Below are 21,804 nucleotides of genomic sequence, written 5' to 3'. Positions count from 1 at the left end.
AAAATTTGGACCTCACGCAAGTTTTCATAATGGGAGTCTACGGGAAAATCACAATTTTCATAACATTTTCGCGAATACAAATTTTTTCTACAAGGTAGATTTTAATGAAACTTTTCACAGTCGTAAATAAACATATGGCCTATAATATGGTGAAATAAAATGTTTAGGTCCGTGTGCTTGTTTTGGAGATATTTGATGAAAGTGATCCGCACATTTCAAGCTGTTTTTAAGATACTGTTTTGAATTATTTAACGTGTTCGATGTTTTAATATCATATTTTAACTTTAGAAAGATAGTAGCGTTGACATTGTAATAAAGTTACTCATGGGTTGCCATTAACTCATAAAATGATTTTCATTCTCGTACGCCGATTCCAGGCTTTATTCTATGTTATTCGGATAAATGACATTACGGCACCACTTCCAGTTTATCAAACGTGCAGAACTACCTTAAACTGATGATAATTTAAGTGCCTGTACGCCCGGAAATTTTACAGCTGTAAAAGACATGTATTCTTGGATTTTATATAATAACACTGATTTAACAGCAGTATATTTCAATTTACAGCTGTAAAACGACTGTAAAACAGTTCGAATTATGCAAATGAGATACAACTGTAGAAAACTTACAGCTGTAAAAATGAAAAAGTTACCGGTGAAATATGCCTAAAGGTTACAGCTTTAGAAATGTTACAGATGTGGGAAAAGGTGGCATTATTTTAAGGGACGAAAGGGGTACAAAATGTTTTAGGATGGCAAAATAAATGATATGGTAAGTACAGAACAATATGAACTATGTTTCCAGTACAGCAAGAGTAGGATACAAATTAGATGCATCAGATCTTGTTTATAACTTTCTTTCTTTGTCATGAAAACACGTGACAATCTTGTAATTATTTCTTTTAAACTTAACAGCTTCAAATATATAGAGGATATTTGTTTGTTTAGTGTAAGATCGAAATATATTTCACCGAGTGAACACTATAATGCAATATTTTCACGAGTGGCCCAGCCACGAGTGAAATTGTAAATTACGGTGTTCACGAGTGAAATATATTTTGATCTACTGAAACAAACAAATTTTTTTTTTTAATGTATCCAGTTTGTCCGCGCAAAGTCACGTGCATCGCATCATGTCGTCATAATGTCGTGACGTCAGGATATCTTTGTAGAAAAACTGTTAATAGTTCTATTACGTTTCCTGATTTCTTTTACATTTTATTATGATAGAATGTAAATATTTATGATCCTGTTATTATTTTTATACATCTATACCTGTACTGAAGAATATTTTGCAAGGAATTTTCTATCATTTATAAATTATATTATTTCGCATTCAAGTGTAGTTCCGTACCAGTGAAAAAATAAAAATGATATTTCTCTGTTTGAAACAGTGAAAATATCAATTTTATTTCACTGATAAATTTCAGTATTTCACTAAAGAGCATAAAATAAAGTGTAGATAGTAAATGTATGTACTTATATATGTACTTTTACAACTACATTAGATAATCAAACATTTGTACTTACTCCATAGCAATTAAAATTCCAGTATTTTAGGGGATATGGTGTCTCTGTAAATTTCAGTTATATACCGCCAAAATGCATTAAAGATGGCTGACAATACCCATGTTTCCCTCCAAAAAGTTACAGCTGTAATTTAGGGACATAACCATTTTACAGCTGTAACTTTCCATTGTTATTTTTACAGCTGTATTTTTTAGACCTGCATGTTTTTCAGTTGTGTTTCTGGTCATTTTCCGCTTACAGGTTTACAGCTGTAAAACAGGTCCTAATTTCGTACAGGTGGTTTATATGACTGTCTGTGTTTACAAGACAAACTCGAAGGTCAGCGTGGAATGGAAAAGCGAGCGATTTCCAAAGGGTTGGGAAAACACCTGCCTTACTAATCAGTCATGTAATATATTTTTCTTGCTTACCGTAGAGATTATTGCAATATTTTCAAAAATAGTGTATATTAAAAACGCTTATAAATACACTATGACGTCATAATACGACGTCAAGTTATGACGTCAATATGCGCTCGTGAAGTAGTCTGTGTCAAATTGTAACCCTGTGGATTTTTTTTTCATTTATTTTAAATAGTTATGTTTTATGAACGCTTATTTATGTAGATTCTTTGGTAACATTTATTCGGCCATCTGTATGGCGGCCATCTTGAATTTCAAAATGATTGCTGTATTTCAGGAAGTAAAGATCTACCGTTACATATTGGTAGGGTGACATCGGTCAATAAAGTCCACTATTTCTAGGGGTAACCCGGACCCAAATTTTAAGGCATGTTATATAGATGTACCGAAATGTTTATAAAAGTTTGTAGATTCTGAAAGTGCCGGCATAAATTGGCATAAATGGAGGCGAGCTGAGAAATCCAAGATGGCGTCCAAGATGGCCGCCATAAAATGAGGTGCTTTTTAAATAAAAATAGGGCTTTCTTCATTCACTTTTGTAAAACCAACTGCTGGCATGCATTGTTTTGTAGAAATATTGCAACAAATCTTTCATGAATTTTAAAACATTCAAATTGTTACATTTACAGGTCAAAATATGTCAAAAGGTCAAATTCCTTCTAAAAATACAAATTTAACCCATTCATTATCATCAATTTGTAGTTCTGAAAATTAAAACTTACAAATTCTTTTGAAAGAAATCACAGAATGACACAAAAAGATTATCTTATACGTTAAGAATGACAATTATTGATGTTTAACAGCAAAACTTTCGTTAAAGGTACCGTTACTAATGTGACTTTATATGCGCATTTCAAGCAGGTAAGAAGAAAAGTACTCAAAGCAGTTTATACTTATTGATACATGTGTACAATTTTCTTCCTATAAAAGTTACGTAGGTATAAAAAAGCAACAAATTTTGAAGGTCAGTTTCTGGTTCTAATTTATGTTTTGTATTCCCCCAGTGATAGGTTTTTATCCATTATGAGGTCAGAAGATCAGAATAGTACATATTTGGTTCATTATCGGTAATTGAAATTGCATTACAGAGTTAGTCTGTTAGTCTTTTTGTTTCACTTATTATTGTATTATTTTTCTCTATATCATCTATCATATAAATAATGAATTAAAGGTGTACATAGTAATAAAATTTATGCATAATAGTTTAACTATATCTAATATAAGATATTTATGCTCTATTTTGGAAACGTCTGCTTTGCATCGCTGAAGATTACAATTAACATGTATAAAACCATCAAAGAAGATAGTAACCTGTAAAATGTATGCATCAGTAGTTTATACATTTTATGTGCCAAAACAAATAAAAAACAACAGCAACAACATTTTTTTTTACCATAGACTTACACGTTTATCTCATATTTTGGAAATACTGCTGCAACTTTTATATTTATACATTTATACAAAATTAATATTTAGAGATGTAATACATTATATTGCCTAAATATTTTAGTTAGAATATTTTTAAACCAAAATGATTTTATTTCTTATGTCTGAAAAGAAGAAATGAATGTTGCGCTTTCTGATGTACCAATAAACAGAAGGAAATGATGATAAAAATGGATTTCGTCAGCTTACATAACCTCATAGAAATATAAATCTTAATTTTTTTTCATCACTGTATTTTAGGTATTAATTAATACTCCAAGTTGTGGCTTTTTTCGTAAACTAATCTTGAAAAGACAATATCTTGTTATCTAAATATGTAGTTTTTTCTTGGCATTTAGATCATATTTCAATTAATAAGAATGAATAATTTGAATAAAACCAATTCTTTATTTAGATTATTGCTGTTGCAGCTGTATCATAGCATTCAGATTTCCAGTTTTAACACCCTGGTAGGTTACAACACACTAGAGCTGTTCCTCTTTACTCTGTATAAAATTGGCATATTTCCAATGGCTACACCACACACCAAAACAACCCAATTTAAATGCCTGTAACTTATAATTACTTGAAGAATATTGTGAGTTCTGAATAAAAAAAACAAAAGAAAAGTTTAGGTTATGTTTAATGCAAGAAAAATATTTTCAGTCAAACACACAAACTGCAAAATCAGCTATAAAATGAGACCCCAAAATGTAGTGGTGGTGTATTATCTAAGTTTCCATGATAAATTCTATCATGTTATTGTTTCATTATGAAAATGCTTCCTACATATCAAGCATAGATCTGTCATGTGATTTCAGCAAAAATTGCAAAGGAAATAAGGAAAATAGCTCTACAGAGAAAAAATGAACTGAGGACTATTTGAATCGGCGTGTTATGCAGTATGCGACTACCATTTTCTTTCGCACCATTTTCCTATTTAGTGTCACGCATATGAATAACAATCATGATTATCTGACAACGGTAGTGTTTAGTAATGTATAAGAAAAAAAGAAAGTTAAGGAAATGGTTCACATGCTTCAATGAGGTATACTAGAGTTTGTCAAATTATCTAATATTGTTGACAGTTCTTTGTGGCTCAACATTCGATTGTTGAAGTCTCTTGCCCGAACATCTAGAACTCCGACAGCATCATGCACTTTGCACACTGCATTGAAGTGTGTCGTTGTTTCGGGTTTTCAAAATATAAATGCTGGTGATACATCGATTCCTACATGGTGATACATCGATTCCTACATCGCGAAGACAGAGACAGTCATTCAAAAAGTAATTGCTTTGAAGCTGAAACATTAAAATCTGGTTTTTCATTCCCCTAAAACTGATAGTCATGTGCTTAACCTGCTGTTTGAACTGGTGAAAAGTTTTGCCACTCTCCAATGTTACATCTCCGTGGTTCTTAAAGCTACAGATTCAAAAACAGTGTTTTTAATATTGGTCTAGATTGTTATCCGTTCATCATGTGATATAGCTTTTGACTCAAGTGCTGCTTCCTTAGCATTTCATTGCCTGCGATTATTGCATGGCCTGGTGTCCAGTCAAAATAAATATTAATACCTTATCTTTCCAGTTATTACCAAAGTTGTCAAATTTCTGTTCATACGCATTTATGGTATACATTTTCATAGCCAAATTTTACAGGACAGACTGGCCAGAGCTATTTGATGTTGGTCTTACTATACTCTTCAAGTGTAGCCAGAAGAGTTATTTTGATTTTAACCGTTTCACCGACAAGAAGAGAAGATAATTTGGGGATTAGTTGTTTCAGCTGAATTGTTTTCCCATTTAGTGGAAAAAAAGTCATGCTCCAGCACCATAGGTTACCACAGACCGATCCTTTGCAGTTTTTGTCATCAATTTTGCCAAGAATTCCTGAAATTAACTGTTTTTCCTCTGCGTTTTCTTTGTGAGGTCTGGATTTTGATGATCTAAGAGTGTAACTGTTCCAGTAGTCTGGTCTTGTACGTATTGGCATTAGGTACTCTATGTATAGAAATTATGACTACTGGCATGAAGGGTGGTGTCTATTGAAGATTTCATTTCTTCCGCTTATTGTTCTAGGAGACCGAATGGAGATTTTTCATTTGTGTGTTTGTAGTTATCTTTGTACTTTCGTGGACAATTAGCAACGTTGTTGAACCTAGCCATTGCTAACGTTCCATAATATTTTCTAATGCATATTTCTTCATGTCGGAGATCTAGTGGTAAAACTCCAGTTATAACTTCTACTACATCTCCACTAACTGTACCTGGCGGTCCAAGACTTTCCGTCTAGAGGAATACAATTTGCTATTATCCATTCTGATGATGCATGCTCTTACAGATGTAACACTAGACTTATGTAGAGGTTTATAAAGTTTTCGACACTGATTTTCTCAATTTTGGCCACTGTTACTAAAGCAGATAAGTTTTTTTAGCCTTTTCTTTCTGTGTATGCTATGTTTATCTTTGAACATGTGTTCAAATAGTTTTGGTTTTTGTCTCTTCATCTTTTTCTTGTTAATTGAAATGCAGGCTTATTTGTTGTGTTGATTTTTTCGGCGTGTTATGCAGTATTCGGTCTTGTCCATATTCAGTTGCATTTTCAATTTATGTGTCCAATCCATGTATTATATTCTAGATCTTTATTGATAATCTCTGCTAACTGTCTTGAACCTTCTCCATTTTTCCACATGTTAACATCATCTACACATTTGAATTTGCAGCATTCAATTTCTTTAAATATGTATGTTAGATACAAACATAACAGCAGAATGGAGAGTACTGTGCCTTAAGGTAAGACTATGTCAGTGCAGAAATTCTAACATTTTCATTTCCTAATTAACTTCTGACTTTTTGTTTGTCAAGAAGGTCGCTATCTACTGCTATGTCCTACCTTTAATACCAAGACTGTTTAACTTGACTATGAGACCATCTCTCCTAACGGTGACAAAGGCTTATGTAAATGAAGATTCTGTGCCCTTTTTATGGTTAAATCTATCAAATATATTATGATCAGACTAGCAGAGCATGTGTAGTATTTCTATTTTTCCTGAATCCTTCTTAATTGTCAATACTATTGTTGTTTTTTTTAATACAAGTAACGCGAAGAATATACTTTCAATCTTTTTCCAGTGATGTTTTATTTTTGACAATCTAACTGGTCATCTAGTACAGTTAACAAGGTCTGTCGCTAAGTGGTCAAGGTTGTTGGTATCAAATCTCCGTTGGTAAGATCGCAATTTGAGCCATCTAACCTAACTTGCGGAAGGTCAGCAGTTCTACCAGGTGGCCAGCGATGCCTGAAAAAATATGCAGGGAGGGACACCTTGGGTCTTCCTCGAGATCTAAAGCTAAGAAGTTGCCATATGTACTGAACTGTGTTAATGTGGTGTATAGAGAATATTAGGTTACTGTCTTATAAATTTGAATTTTTTAAGTGAGGCGAAGAAAATATAAAAGTCGAGGCTTAGCCGAGACTTTCATTTGTAGTAGACAAACCTAATAAATTTATAAACACAGTAACCTTATGTTCTAACTATCCTAAGTTCTGATTTAAAATCATTTTCAAGTAAAATTTACCACCAACTAGTTATGGGTCTGCCTTATACTAAAAATTAATACGCCTTCCAAATTACACGCACAACATGCATAGCTCTTAAAAATCCCGAATATTATAAAATAAAAGTGGAAAACAAAGGCTAACCTTGTGCCCAACTTCTTTGTACTGCTGAACATGAATGGCTAATTTTAATTTGCTGCCGAGTGAAGTTTTATCCCAAGTTCAGTTGCAAGTCGGATACCCATTCCCACTAAGCAAACATTAGACGTGACCTAATTTGATACAAGCCATAACGCCGCTTGACAGAAAAAGTAGGTAACTCTTTTCTCGACGATTTCATTCAATATTCTTCCATTCCAAATGAAGTAGTCCTTGATTTAAGTGCAGAAAGCTAAATTCCTGGACAAACGCGAAGGATGAGTCATTTTCCGTTTCTCCGAGCGTTTCCGTTATAAAAGTTTCTTTTGGTAATTGCAAATACGATTGGCTTATGCGATACATTAGTGACACGGTCTCACGTACCTAATTAAGCTCGTTTATAAAAATAATTGCATAAATTTGTCTTTTAGCAGTTGTTCTCAAAAGCAAAATAGCGTCATTTTTAAATCAAAGAAAGAAGTCCGGCAAAGGTTTATTTAGTCACTGACCTAGTAAAACAAAAATTATTATATCCCTTGATTTTGCTCTTTATTTCGCATGAAGGCTGGATAAAAAAAAAACTTAAACATACATGTACAACATAAGATTATCTTCAAGAAAAAGGCCATGAAGTTATGTATTGTTAGGTTTTATGTCACACCAAAACAATTTAGCAATATGGCAATTCTCCAGTTTGGAATTGTAAAAGAAGGTCCCAGCTGCCACTCGGGGCATTATTATAGGTATGGGCAGGTGCCTTGGTAGAACCAATAATCTTCAGTAAGCTACACCGCTACTTCACTTGAAATAATTCGACGTCACCTGAAGTGTTTCAACCCCAGAGGTGACTGGAAAGTGATTAGAAAGTCAACATCCTTTAGCCACTCAGTCATGTATTGCTGATTGAACAACAGTATAACACCACAAAGTGCGCAATAAGTTAATAATGATAACAATTATGTATCTTGGAATTACTTCTCTGTATATTCAAGTTAAAGGTAAAGTTTTAGAATAAAGCATTGTGTAGTACACAATTGCGGATGATTTAATTAGCTCAACAATGGAGAGAGAAAAAGGTATAATGTGAATGTTTATTCAAAATTATCTGCAGATATCTCTCATATTTTGTAATTATTTCCATTTCTATCAAATCTAAAAGCTAAGTACAAAGTTTGCCTTGACTTATTTTTATAATAAATGCAATAAATTCACGAATTTGAATGATTTTAATAATACATGATGCCAAAAAGCAAAAGCATAATATTTAATTGTTTTTACCTCATTTTATTTTGTCCTTACCACTTTATAGGTATGCTTTAAATGGTAGATATTACCTTACTTTTTAGAAGAATTTATTTTGTGCATGTCAGGTCGGTGTTTTAAAAAAAGTAACAACTTGTTTGTCAAATTACAAAAGATTTATCTCCCTTAAGGATGTAGGATCGAATTTTTTCTAACGTTAAGAATCTTTTCATACTCTGTGAGCTTGAAGAGCATTAGTTTCCAAGACAAACAAGAGAAGAAAAAACATAGGTCACCGAACTTGTTTTAATTTTATAGGGCATTTTCTTCCCCCACTGTTTAAGAATTTCTGAAATTTTGTAAAATTGAAAAAATGGTGGTACTTTATAAAACATATAATATCCCATTTAATGTTATAGGGATTTCAGGTCTTACAGGTAAATATGAATACAAGGTAACGTCAGTATCATATAAGCATAAATGTCACTAACAAATCTCTTTCATTTTACATGTTGACATAATTACCCTACCCACTTTATTTTCAATAGAAAAATGTATTTAGATTTACAAAAAAATTCTGACGTAAAGATTTTCACAATATTTTGCAGCTTTTATGACACACAAAAATGCTTCAAAATGGAAAGAAAAAAAGTTGGGGTCACCGTGCATCTAAGAGATTTATTAAGAAAAAACTGTTAAAAACTGGTGAATTTTGATATTTTTGTTCTTGTTGTTTTAATTTATATTTTCTAGATAATATAAAGGGCTATCTTGAAAACTTTTATTTCAATTATAGCTTATCATTATATGTATCAGTCAGGAAATTATCAAAACAAAACCTGATCTACTTTAATAGATATTCAAAATTACCTACCCCTACCACATTGTAAATCTTACGTCAATTTTAGGCAAATGCCAGCCAAAAATAAGGGTGAAAATTCTTTTTTCGCAAAAAGTAGATCTATTTGGTTAAATGGTACATCATTAGCCATATTTTAATTATTTAGCATTATTTTTTGGTAAAACTTTTGTTAGAAAGCAATAGTTGAAGAAACATTTTTCAAAATGGCGGATATCCTGAAAAAAGACGCTCGTACATCCTTAAAGAAGTCCGTCTTTAAGACACGAGATAGAATTTAATGTTCCATTTGAAATTTTTTTGATAGACTCTAACATTCATGTAACATACTAAATGCATACAGTACATTTTAAAGAAATTTGATTAACAAGAAAAAGGAAAATATCATAATTTGAGGTGGCCATTTTAAACTTAGGATAGCCGCCTGAATAGGATGATAAAAAATGTTACCAACTTGGTGTTTAAACTTTCAAAAAATACAGCTTCGTAAAATACCAAATAAATGTATACCAAAAAAATCACAAATTCATATTTTCGGACAATTCGCCACAGACTACAGCTTGTCTTGTCCCTAGATATTATAGAGAACATTAGGATATCCGCTGTTTCCGAGATAAATTTATCCACCGGGATGTTCAGCCGATGGGGGATAAAGATAAGTTCAGAAAAACAAGAACCTAATATTCCATTTATCCTTCGACCAATAAAACATGTTAAGAGCAGAATATTTCGGATACAAAAAAAAAAACATTCACATTTTAATGATTGTTAATTCCTCTGCTCACTGTATCGTTGGGAAGTGAGTAGTTAGCAGTTGCAGCAGTTAACTGCTACAACTGCTGACAGTTAGAAACGTTAATTGAAAATACAACAGTGATCATAGATGACGAAACAAACAACATATAATCCAAATAGTGATAGTGGTCATTTTATATAATATGAAGAAAGAAGACTTAGGCTATGAATTTTTGACAAGATCATGTAATTACCTCCCCTGGTGTCATGTCATTGAAATACCGGGTTGTATACTAGTAGTAGCATAGGATGGTTTCGTACTGTGGCCCGACTTTGATGCCCGCTTACAAGAAAACAAGAGTTTTCCCGGGGTGTCCGCTATGCAGGGTCCTCATTCATTGACCCCCTCTACAACGGCCACCAGGTGGGACACCGGGTTCTTCTATGGTTACGCCAACGCCATCAACTGCTCGAGGCAAAAAGCGTTTTGAAGCTATCCTGGCAAATCACATTAAACCTCTCTTGCTTGGAAACAAGAGTTTTCCGAGGATGGCCACCACATGGGCGTGGTTGGCGTCCACTCTTTCTACAACGCCCATCCGGTAGGACCCCGGGCTCTTCTATAGTTACGGTGCTGGACGTCGCCAAGCAACTCGCCAATATCCGTTCAGGGCCGACTTTGATGCTTATTCACTCAGTTACAATTCTTATTATTTTCATCCCTCCTTAGTTCAACTATCATGATAAATTCACAATTGAATATTGGTGCATGTAAAATTCATCTACGAGTTTCATATAGATATAGTGCCCGACCACAATACGAAACTATCCTATGCTACTAAACAAATCGGTATTTCCTACTTTCGTTTTAACGACATGGTATCAGGGAGGTAATTACAGGATCTTGACGAAAATTCATAGCCTAAGTCTTCTTTCTTCATACTAAATTAAATGACCACTATCACTATTTGGATTATACATTGTTTAATTCGTCATCCAGGATCACTGTTGTATTTTCAATTAACTGCTCCACAGCAGTTAACTGCTCTAACTGCCAGCAGTTAAATGCTGTAACTGCTGCAACTGCTAACTGCTCACTTCCCACCGATACCCACTGTTCGCGACAGTTACTAGTAAACACAATTGCTTAGATATTTCAATAAAACATAACAGTTCGACTTCTGTGTAATATTAATCATTGGTGCTAATCGGGCATTTTCTTGCAAAACAAGCAATTATGACGTTTCGACTTGAACTAAATACAGACTCTTGAACTGATTTCTCCGGCAAGAAAATAACATTTCAGTGAAAGTCCTTCCATAACGAATGGCTAAGATCTAACAATTATGACAATTGCCTGCTTAAAAAAGGTTAAAAGCCTTCAGAAGATTAACTCCTCGGAACACAAACTTTGACAATGTTATGGTCGATAGACTCAGTACCATTCCGAACTCCGGTGGAATAGAGAATAAATGTAAGTTTTGTTTTTTCATATTACGCTGGCAGTCCTAGTGGGACCATGATAATATTTGAGCTATCATCACATTTTCTGAAATCTTGACCCAGTTTACAATGCGTACTGTACTTGTACTTAAGTAGTCCTTCTGCAAGGCAACCCGGATTTAGCGGAATAAAGAAAAAGGTGATCTCCTACTCGGAGAGCCGTGTCTTTCCCCGCTAAGTAGACTGAATATAAGGATCTTACATGCCTGCCTGAGTATGACAGGGCGCCTTAGACATTGTGGAGCCTTGGCATTTGACCTTGTCACCTAGGCTGTGCGCTCTGTGTACATCATCTTGGTGATGATAACAATTGATACGTTTATTTTTTTTTTTAAATCCCAGCTGTAAAGAAGATATGGAGCGGACACGAAATATGAACGAACGGACATAAGTGACTTCAATATGCGAATGTGTGTGCATGCGCACATCATAGCAACGCAAGTTTTAGGAAGTAATAAAGACAATTATTTATACTTGTCTGGATTTTGTTTCGCATGTTCGTGTTTCAACATTTTGTATCTGCCAAGCTGTGATGAAAGACGTGTGAGTTTCAAATGGCTGTATTTTATTCTGAAAAAAAAACAACAACAACAAAACACAACAAACATGAAGAGCAAACCGGAAATGTGATATGGATTAAGTATTCGTCTTCATTTGCATTTAACTGTAAATAAGATAACTGTTACACACCATAAAGTGAAACTAACACATTTTGGTACTTCGCACAAAAGTGCGACCGAGTTTTTGGTTATATTGCTTTTCCATACAGAATATTACTTATGTAATTTTTTTTATTACTGTTTGGTCTATATTACTATTCGCTGTGGCGTCAGTTGTCGGATCTTACAATAACGTCTTGCATAATCAAATAGTTCTGAGTGTAAAATTTAATTTTATTTGTTTTAGGTCTGTTTTTTCCCCAGATAATTGATTGAAGTTTCAGTACTGCACCATATGGTTAATGAGAGCTGAAAAACTACAGGACGTCTAATATTTACAATGAAGTAACTAAACAAATTTAGTAAAATGTACTACAATTAGAAAGGAATGGGCTAACATTGTTCGCATAAATGTAAAATGATTATAATTTTGCAGATAAAACAAGAAACGTGAGTACGTGAAACCTTTCATGAATGTCGTCATCTTCGCCGCCCCAGCCAAAATAAATATTAGAAAATCCATTGATTTTCTTGAAATGTTCTTTTGAAAAAGCACACACACCTCCAAAGTAGGAATGATATGGTAATCTGAAAAGAAATTTTAGAAATTGTCTGATATTGGCTACACCGAAATGTCAATATCTTACACGGACACAATGTAAGAACCGCGGTAACTAGGAATAGCATTTGAACTATCTGTTGAAGTGGAGTATGTTGTTAAATCTTTTATCACAGAAGTTATGTTATCTAGAATTCTAATTGTTTGACAATTATTATGTTATTGTCTGTAAGTATTGACATGGTATGAATATTCCGTATACTTCCTTAAATTATTTTTTGTTGTGAGAATCTGAATAGGGATATAACTATTAAGCATACATTTCTTAATTGACATCATGTCCCACTTGTAGGTAGCTGTACGGACAAAACTTTTAACTGCCAATTTTGGGGTCGTGGATTCGAGACCTTTGTCTGACTATGTCATTTGTTTTTCAAACTTTTTCTATAAACTTAGCCGACAGGAAAACTGCCAGACTTATTTGATCGACATTATCATGATGTTTATCTTTCATTTATTTGAAATATACTTGTATTCAAGTTAACCGTTTCAGAAAATGTCGAATAAAATTTTTATAAACATCTTAGATTTAATGATAAATTTCTTGTCACCAGCGATTCAAAGTATTTTCAGGAGAATCCACGACTTGACAAGAACCAGCTGACAATTCAAGCAAATGATGTCACAAAAGAAAAGTCGACTGTTGATGTTGTGTTTATTCTGCACTCCTTACCTGTATGTAGGATTTATTTATTTGGAATCTTATGTTGATAGTATTTGTAGGAATTCACTACGGCTGAAAATGTACAAGTGTGGCATTCAGGGAAAAGTTTTGCGTATTATAAGAGACATGTATGATAAAGTAAAGTCATGTGTTAGATGCTGTAATTCAGATTTCTTCCAGTATGCAGTGGGCTTGTGTCAAGGGGAGGTAATTTCGCCAATTTTGTTGTCTCTCTTTGTAGAAGACCTTGAATTGTACTTACAAGATACTATTAATTCTGGATTAGTAATTGATGATATTGTATTAATTTTATTACTTTTTGCCGAAGATACGGCAATTATTGGCAAAACTCCTGAAGATTTACAGAATAGTTTTGATTTACAATACACATACTGTACGCAGTGGGGACTGGAAGTTAATATTATGAAAACTAAGATTGTTGTAAAAGTGTAGAGTGTAAAGTGTTTGTTTTATTTTAGTGGCACCCCTACTGAAAGGGCCAGTCAAGTTGGCTTATGAGACACCTACATACATTGAACAGCATTACTTCCCGATTCCTATTTTTTAATGCCAGGCACAAAGCAGGTAGGCAATCGTAACCATTATTTAACTAGCTGGCGGCTCACCAACTGGTCTCTCTTCAGTAACAAGTCCCGCCTCTGACAGGGCTCGAACCTTCGACCTCCCGATTGCGGGGTAGGTGCCTTATCCATTAGGCTACCGCAGCTCTGTTGTATTTAGGAAAAGAGGAAACACTTTTGCTAGAGAAAGATGGTTCTACAATAATCAGCAAATAGAAGTTGTAGATTATTTTAATTATCTTGGTACGGTATTCAGCTATACTTGTAACTTTACGTTAAACCAAGAACACCTGATTTTTAAAGCTTTTAAAGCTTTAAATGTTTTATTGTATAACTGTAAAGATTTTCATTTTAAGCCAAAATTATTGGGCCAGTTATTTGATTCTTTTGTAGGCTATATTTTGTCATACTCATCAAAAGTATTGGGTTTTAATAAGTCAAAAGATGTTCAGCATATTCACATGAAGTTTTGTAAAGAATATTAAACGTTTGAAAAAGCACGTGCAATGCAAGTGTATATTGCAAGTTAGGTAGACACCATCTGTATATTAATAGATATGTGAGAATTATAAAATATTGGTGCAAATTAATAAATACTGATAATATTATATTAAGAAAAGATTATGAACAAGATGTATCAGGTTGTTATAAAGGTCTAAGACACTGGGTATCAAATGTTAAAAACATAATATTATTAGAAATGTTTGGCTTTTCTGAATATTTCAATGAAACTAGTTTGATAGACTGTAAAATATTTCCAAAAGTGTTTAAACAAAGAGTAATTCGAAAATTATACGCAAGAGCGGCATCTGTAGAAAAAAGTGCCGTGCTAGATCTGTATAAAAATGTAAATGAAAACTCGTATATGAATGTTATTTAGATATATTACATAAAAGTGTCAGGTTTTTTGTTACCAGAATTAGAATATCTGCGCATACTCTAAAAAAAACAAACAGGTCGATATGGGCAAAACAGAATTCCACGCAATGAAAGATACTGTTTATGTTGCAACACTAGAGATATAGAAGATGAATATAATATATCATTTTATTTTGATATACCTATGTTACCAAGATATTAAAAAAATATGTTAAGAAATATTACTACAATAGACCATCGATGTACAAGTTCATTTAACTGATTACAACAGATAAAAGGAGTAAGTAAGTAAGTTTTATTTGGCATTTAGTGCACATCTTAATCATGGCATAAAACAATGTACGGTATATAAAATATAAAATCATAACAAAGCAATAGTAAAACACACAGAGATTTTTGAACCATGATATGCACACCAATACCAGGGATAACACAAAAAAGATAAACACAAAGTTTCCCTGACACAGCCTTAACTCATGACAATTATTGCATTAACCTATGTGGCACATATTTAAAAAATGTAATTGAGATTTTTAAAAAAATAAAAATACCATTCTACTTACAACTAAAATTGATTTAGAATACCGAAGCATAAAAGCCTAGATCCAATGAATTGCAAGAATTACTTAAAAAAAACACAGGAACTGCATCGCTAACTGGACATTAAAGGGCTTTCACAGCTTTTTAAATTTGAAAGGGGAAGTAATATCTCTAAGGTCTTGTGGAATTTTATTCCATAAAGATATACCCGAGAAAGCAAATGGCATTTTCCCAAAACGTCCAACCTTTAGCAATGCAAACCGACATGTGTCTGAAGGTTTGACCATAACTGTGATCCTGACCGGCATTTGCAAATACTCTTGACCGGGTACACCTGTTATGGACAGAATTTAAATGGAAAAATGATCATTTAGATAATCTGGGGCCAAACCAAACTTAATTTTATGATCATGACATAGTGTTAACTGATGTACCCTCTTTTCTACAGGCAACCAATTCAGGATTTTGAAATGATCAGAATCAATATGAGCTCTACTGTCCAAACTAAGAATAAAACGAAACCAGCGGGAAGTTAGCAGTAGAGCAGTAACAGCAGTAACAGCAGTATTACTGCTATTACTGCTATAACGTTATAGCAGTAATAGCAGTAATACTGTTGTTACTGCCGGAACGTTATAGCAGTAACAGCAGTATTACTGCTAGTACTGCTGGAAGTTATAGCAGTAGCAGCAGTATTACTGCTATTACTGGTGTAAAGTTATAGCAGTAACAACAGTATTACTGCTGTTACTGTTGGCAGTTTTAGCAACAACAATATTACTGATGCTACTATTGAAAGTAATAGCAGTAACAACAGTAGTTGGAAGTTGCGCAAAATACAATATGAAATCAATTTTATCAATTTATGCATTATTGGCCATCGAAAAATTGTCAAAAGGAATGGGCTTAACTTGGGTAGATTGAAGTCTTTTTGACCAATATTTTATAATACAAGGGTACCAAAAAGCACATACATAATCAAAATGACACTGAATCAAAGCCACGACTAGCAATTTTCTGGTGTGCAATGTTAAAAAATTACTTTTGCGATGGAGAAACTTTAGTCGAGCATTTGCTTTTAAAACAACTGATCTTGCAATGTCCTCACAGGATAAAAGTAGATCCAGATATGCACCAAGATATTTAACAGAACTGGCAGCCTTAATACTTGTACATATACAATTTATATTAAGAGATGGCTGGTTCCTTAATTTGGGCCTAGATCCAAAAAGAATTGATTCAGTTTTACCTAAATGTAAAGAAAGTTTATTGTCCACAAGCCATTCACTTACAAGTTCTAACTCATTAGAAATAGTTGTTTGAATCTGAGTTATGTCTTTCCCTGATACAAGAATACCAGAATCATCTGCATATAACAAAAGTTTATTTTTAACAACAGCTTGACTAGAGTAAATTCCACATACATCAACTAATTGTTGTCTATCAGAAAGATGAGACAGAAACCAGCTTTGAGCAATTGAATTGAGGCCAAGTGCCTTAAGTTTCATAAGGAGAATACTATGGTTGGCTGTATCAAAGGCCTTCTGCCGATCCAATAAAACCATCCCTACCTTATTTCCTTTGTCCTTTTGAAATTTTATAAAATCTAATAAATGAATAAGACAGGTACTAAAACCTCTCCTAAAGCCAGACTGAAAACTGTATAAAACTTTCTAATCATTTAATTACTTTTCGAATTGCTCAAAAATGACCCTCTCAAATATCTTTGAGATGATACACAAAATACTGATTACATAAAAGTACATTATTAAAACTTGCAAAATATATCAAAGAATCTAATAAGATAAGAGACACTATTGTAAATGCTATCAATTAATAGACTCGTTAGCAACTTTAATGACGCATGTAAGTCTATTATTTTGATAAAATTATCTACATTTTGTGTGTATGTAGGTATATATGTATATGTTTAATATCTATGGTCACGTGACATTATTATCATTATAATGATATGTTGTTTGTTATGTAGACGATGTACTACAAGTCTGTAATACAATTCTGTTCTGTTCTGCTTTGTTCTGTTTAGTTTTATTTTATTTATCAATCAATCAAAGCATGTGAATTATTTTATAAAGTGTAATAATTATAACATGATAAGAATTGTTAGCTGTAAAATATTTCCACATTATTCTTTAAAGACTCCTGCTATATCTCTCTTTAACATCGCCTTTCCTTCTTTAAATGTGGGATACATATTTGTTTTATTCAAAAGTTATTCTGGAAAGTTTTATTATAAATTGATAGGTATTCTTCCTTTTGAAACTATCATATTAAATGATTCTGTAACAATTTCTCCAGTTTTTTTAGTGGAATACCCCAAGCATCTATCTTAGTTGATAAGTACTTTATTCCTTTATTTTTTTTAGAAAACACACACGTTAACTAGGTCAGCTAACAAAATTTCATCAATATTGCTAACTATAACTGGGCGTTTTGGAAGCCGTTTAACTGGTGTATGTAATTGTTCTTCTAATTCATCACTCCAATTTATTTCGGTGGATTTACGTAGCAATCAATTTTATTTTGAAGACTTCCCCCTTTTTCCGTTTTTTGTACCAAGTATGAGATTATATTTCATTTTAATTGGTGGTTTTACGTACAACTAAGATTTTTACTATTTTTTTCTCCAGTTGATCTTGATTGAGTGTATTGACTGAGTGTTTTAAATTAGATAACATTTTCTTATCACACATATAAACTGACTCAAACATACTGCGTCCAGTTCATTAACAAGTCAACATAGCTTTATGAACAATCCGAGTCTGCTATTATTCTACTTGGTTGCATCCTATTCTTCCAAAGAATCATTTTACAGATTTTATTATGAATGTGAATTGCACCTCTATTTCTTTTAACAAATTTTGTTTTAATATTACCACAAGACGCACATGTTGCTTTAACACCAACCTGCCGTTTTTGTTGTAAAACGTTTAACGTAGCTATCATTAAATTTTCTCTATTTTACACGATACATTTTATTCTGAGTAGACATTGTATATTATATGTATTTAAAAGACTCATTAACTCTTTATAGAGCTGCTGCCAAAATTCTGCTAAAATTTTACCTTCTTGGCAGAAAGTTGGCAGAAAATTGGTTCTAATAATCTTCAAGTAAATGAGCTTTATAAAGTGTTATCATGGCGTCCAATCGTTACTTTGAGAAACCGTATCAAATGGAGCGGTTTTGGTGATTTTGGGTGAAAAAACTGTCTTTTTCTGTTATTTAGAAATGTTTGTCAAGGAAAAACATGTTAAAGGAAGTGTCAGTGATATCATGGAAGTGGTAATGTACTATTTTTGCGAGAGAAAGTAATGGATATAATGCCTTTTCGGTACAATTGCATTTTTACCTGCTACTTTCGCATGGTTTTTCGAAGTAATTGAAAAAAGTTCTTAGATCTGCTTGTAGTGAAGCCACTAATACCTCAACAAATTATGGCTTAATCGTCTGTATTATTCTGAACCTGTGCTTCTTTAGAAAACTATGTTTTTCATATTATTTAAGGTAAGCAGGTAAAGTTTAAAATTAGAATAAAAAAGGGTCAAAGGCGCCATAATCTATACTTCTATCATAACGATTTGTATAATTCCGGCTACAGTCACATATTATCAAAAAAAAAACAAACAAACAAACGACTTGCTTCTAAAAGTTATGAATAAACGTTCCAGTACAAGATAACGTACTTAATAAAGTATACATGTATGCAAACGCTGAACTTGTTTCATGACGACTTTTTATCCGTGGACGTTAGAATTCATAATAAATCGAATATGCTATCATTCAATACAAACTTATCGCAAGTTCTATTGATGTCATACGAGTAATATATTACTGCTTTCCATGTCGAACGTACATGAATAGTTTAGTCTGTAAACAGGACCGATAAAAGCTTTTACAGTGAACTGTATTTTCAAATACGTACAAAATGCTGTTATATGTTTTCACCAGTTATTTTTATGATTTTCATCTAATTTCAGCTCTTCCAGCTAGCTCAGCACCATATCAGTTGGACAACAGTGGCAATAGGACATGTTATTAATCGTTCATTTCAGCAACTCATTGTATGAAAGCTTTGAGTTACATGCAAATCAAGCTACTTTAATATGTTACAGAATCCAAAAATCTTTGGTTAGTTCACTGTTACATTACTGAAATGCTGTTTAAAATGGCGGTGAAAATGACGGTAAACATTAACGAACAAAAAAACTGATAAACTTACTTATACTTCTTGACGTCTATTGCCGAGGAAAGATGCGTCGGACTGTGGTCACAGTTGTAGCTGATTCCGTCATTTTCAGGTAAAAGATCCACGTCATGGAATACAAAACAGTCGTATTCATAAAGTTTGCTTGCTTCTACGAACCCAATATTCAGAAGCAAAGCCCGGTTGAATTTGACGTCGGGTATCTGAAAGGCAATTATATATACACTCAGACTCAATGGAAGATATGAAATTGGTTTCTTACTGAATGCGGCTGCATAAGCTAGGTAAACTTACGGTAGTGAGAACATAAAAATGTGACTGCCTAAGACAAGTAACGCGATAATGAAGGTGAGCTATAGCTTTGGTTTGGCAGTATTCAATAATTACACAAGATCACTATTAACAGCACATCCGAGAATGGTTCCTTCCTTAAAAAAAGCATATATTTTCAGTTACTTGCAGAGAAAAATGATAAGAAATCCTGGGACAGTTAAGTTGAATGACAGAACTGAAACGCTTTTGAAAAAAAGTCCAATAATATATACCCCGTCTGTCAGTATCGAATAAAATATGAGATGTCTAGGTATAGGCCTGATTTGAGTTAATAAATGTACAAACCGATTCCACGACAAAAATTCCATAGTCTAATTGTTGCCGCTGTAGAAATGGATGCATATGATTCAAAAATATTTTCAGATGCGTTTCTCTATCTCTGTACGGAACAATGACAGCTACACGATGTTTAGCTACACTGGTTATAGGCCTGTACCGTCCACCAGGTTTTAGATTGCTGTTGCCATCCTCAGTAATATTTAGATTGTCCAGTTCAGTGCTGATATTGATAGCCTTGGCTGTAATAAAATTCCTCTGTATAAATATGTGATGAATATATTTTAATATTAATAATGATAACAACAACGGTTTCACACTTCAGAACTTCACGATATCACCACACTACACTTAATTTGAACGAAATTGTTGAAACATGTGTTATGCACGTTGTCTTATTATGTCTGTACAGATGCCAAAGTTAATTGAAACTCATTTAATGGAATAAAAAGATTCAGAGCGAACTGAAAATAAGCCTATTTGACCTTGATCTCACTGTGGTATCTTGACCTTCACCCGACATGACCAAAGTTGTTTTTTGCATGTTGTCTCGTTATGGCAAATATTTGAACCAACTTACTTGAAAATCGTTTAAATGAAAAATGTAAAATGAAACAAACAGACAGACAGACAAAAGACCGGACCAACAACGATATGTCTCCCAAAAATGTTTAGACTAACATTTATTCTGTACGGAAGACCGGTGGCCAATGCTAAATGCTAATTACTTATTGCTTAATTAATGTTAAATACTTAATGCTAAGTTTAATGTTATATGCCAAAGACATAATGTTTTATGTTAAATACTAAATGTTAAATGTCAAATGCTAATGGTTAAATCTCTCAACTCTGTAGGTTAAAAATCTGTATCTCTATATGTCTTCATTTTATGGTATAAGCATGTGACCGTCAGTATTAATAAGAGCTGTCTGTTGACAGCGCGCTGGGGTTAAAATGTTACCAGAGATTTTCAATCAAAAGCAAGAAAACAATGTACATGTATTTGTGGAACTGGATAAGTCTTGCACTATATGGCAATGTGTAATGATATTGTAATGATCTATGCAGAAGCACTAAATCATTGCTTGTGGAGGATTTCAACAAGTAGGGTGGCCTCTGGATATCACTGGCATTTCATTCTAATGAGCCTCCCTGATAAAAGTTGCTGTTTCGTGAAATTTCTTATTCAGAGCCAAAATCCTTGTCCTAGCTCTGTAGTCTTGCCTACATATGGAGACTATGATGGTTAACAAGTGGTCAAAGTTTCAAAGCCATATGTCTAACAGTTTAGACAAAATATGGACTGGTACGAAAAACTTAACTGATTTCCAAGTCCAAAAGGGCCAAAATTAAATCAAATACATTTGACATACTGATTATGACGATGAACAAGTGTTCAAAGTTTCAAAGCCACAAGTCAAATAGTTTTGACAGAACGTACGACTTGTACCAAACTGATCCAATTTCCAAGTCCAAAAAGGGCTATAATTCAGCCAAAATAAACACTGTTATAATAAACTAGTGATGAAAGTTTTAAAGCCGTATGTCAAACAGTTTACACAAAATATGAACTGGTACGAAAAACTTAACCAATATTTGTAAGTTAAAAGGGGCCATAATTCAAACAAAATCCTTG

At 33.2% G+C, this 21,804-nt stretch overlaps 1 protein-coding gene across 2 annotated transcripts in view; it reads right to left on the bottom strand.

The window, feature by feature from the left end:
• The window catches only part of LOC123551418 (beta-1,4-N-acetylgalactosaminyltransferase bre-4-like), a 44,698-nt gene that overhangs the window by 7,391 nt on the left and 15,503 nt on the right, over positions 1 to 21,804 (bottom strand). For both annotated transcript variants that reach the window (XM_045340348.2, XM_045340350.2), the window contains exons 3-6: positions 20,178 to 20,410; positions 19,575 to 19,762; positions 12,516 to 12,638; positions 11,866 to 11,961 (exon numbers count right to left, since the gene is read on the bottom strand). In XM_045340348.2, the coding sequence (XP_045196283.2) occupies positions 11,866 to 11,961; positions 12,516 to 12,638; positions 19,575 to 19,762; positions 20,178 to 20,410 (640 nt within the window). The remainder of the gene's footprint in view (positions 1 to 11,865; positions 11,962 to 12,515; positions 12,639 to 19,574; positions 19,763 to 20,177; positions 20,411 to 21,804) is intronic.

Source organism: Mercenaria mercenaria, chromosome 4 (genome assembly GCF_021730395.1).
Source record: "Mercenaria mercenaria strain notata chromosome 4, MADL_Memer_1, whole genome shotgun sequence".
Classification (NCBI taxonomy): domain Eukaryota; kingdom Metazoa; phylum Mollusca; class Bivalvia; order Venerida; family Veneridae; genus Mercenaria; species Mercenaria mercenaria.
Note: the sequence above shows the minus strand (reverse complement) of the source record. Positions and strands in the feature narration are given on the sequence as shown.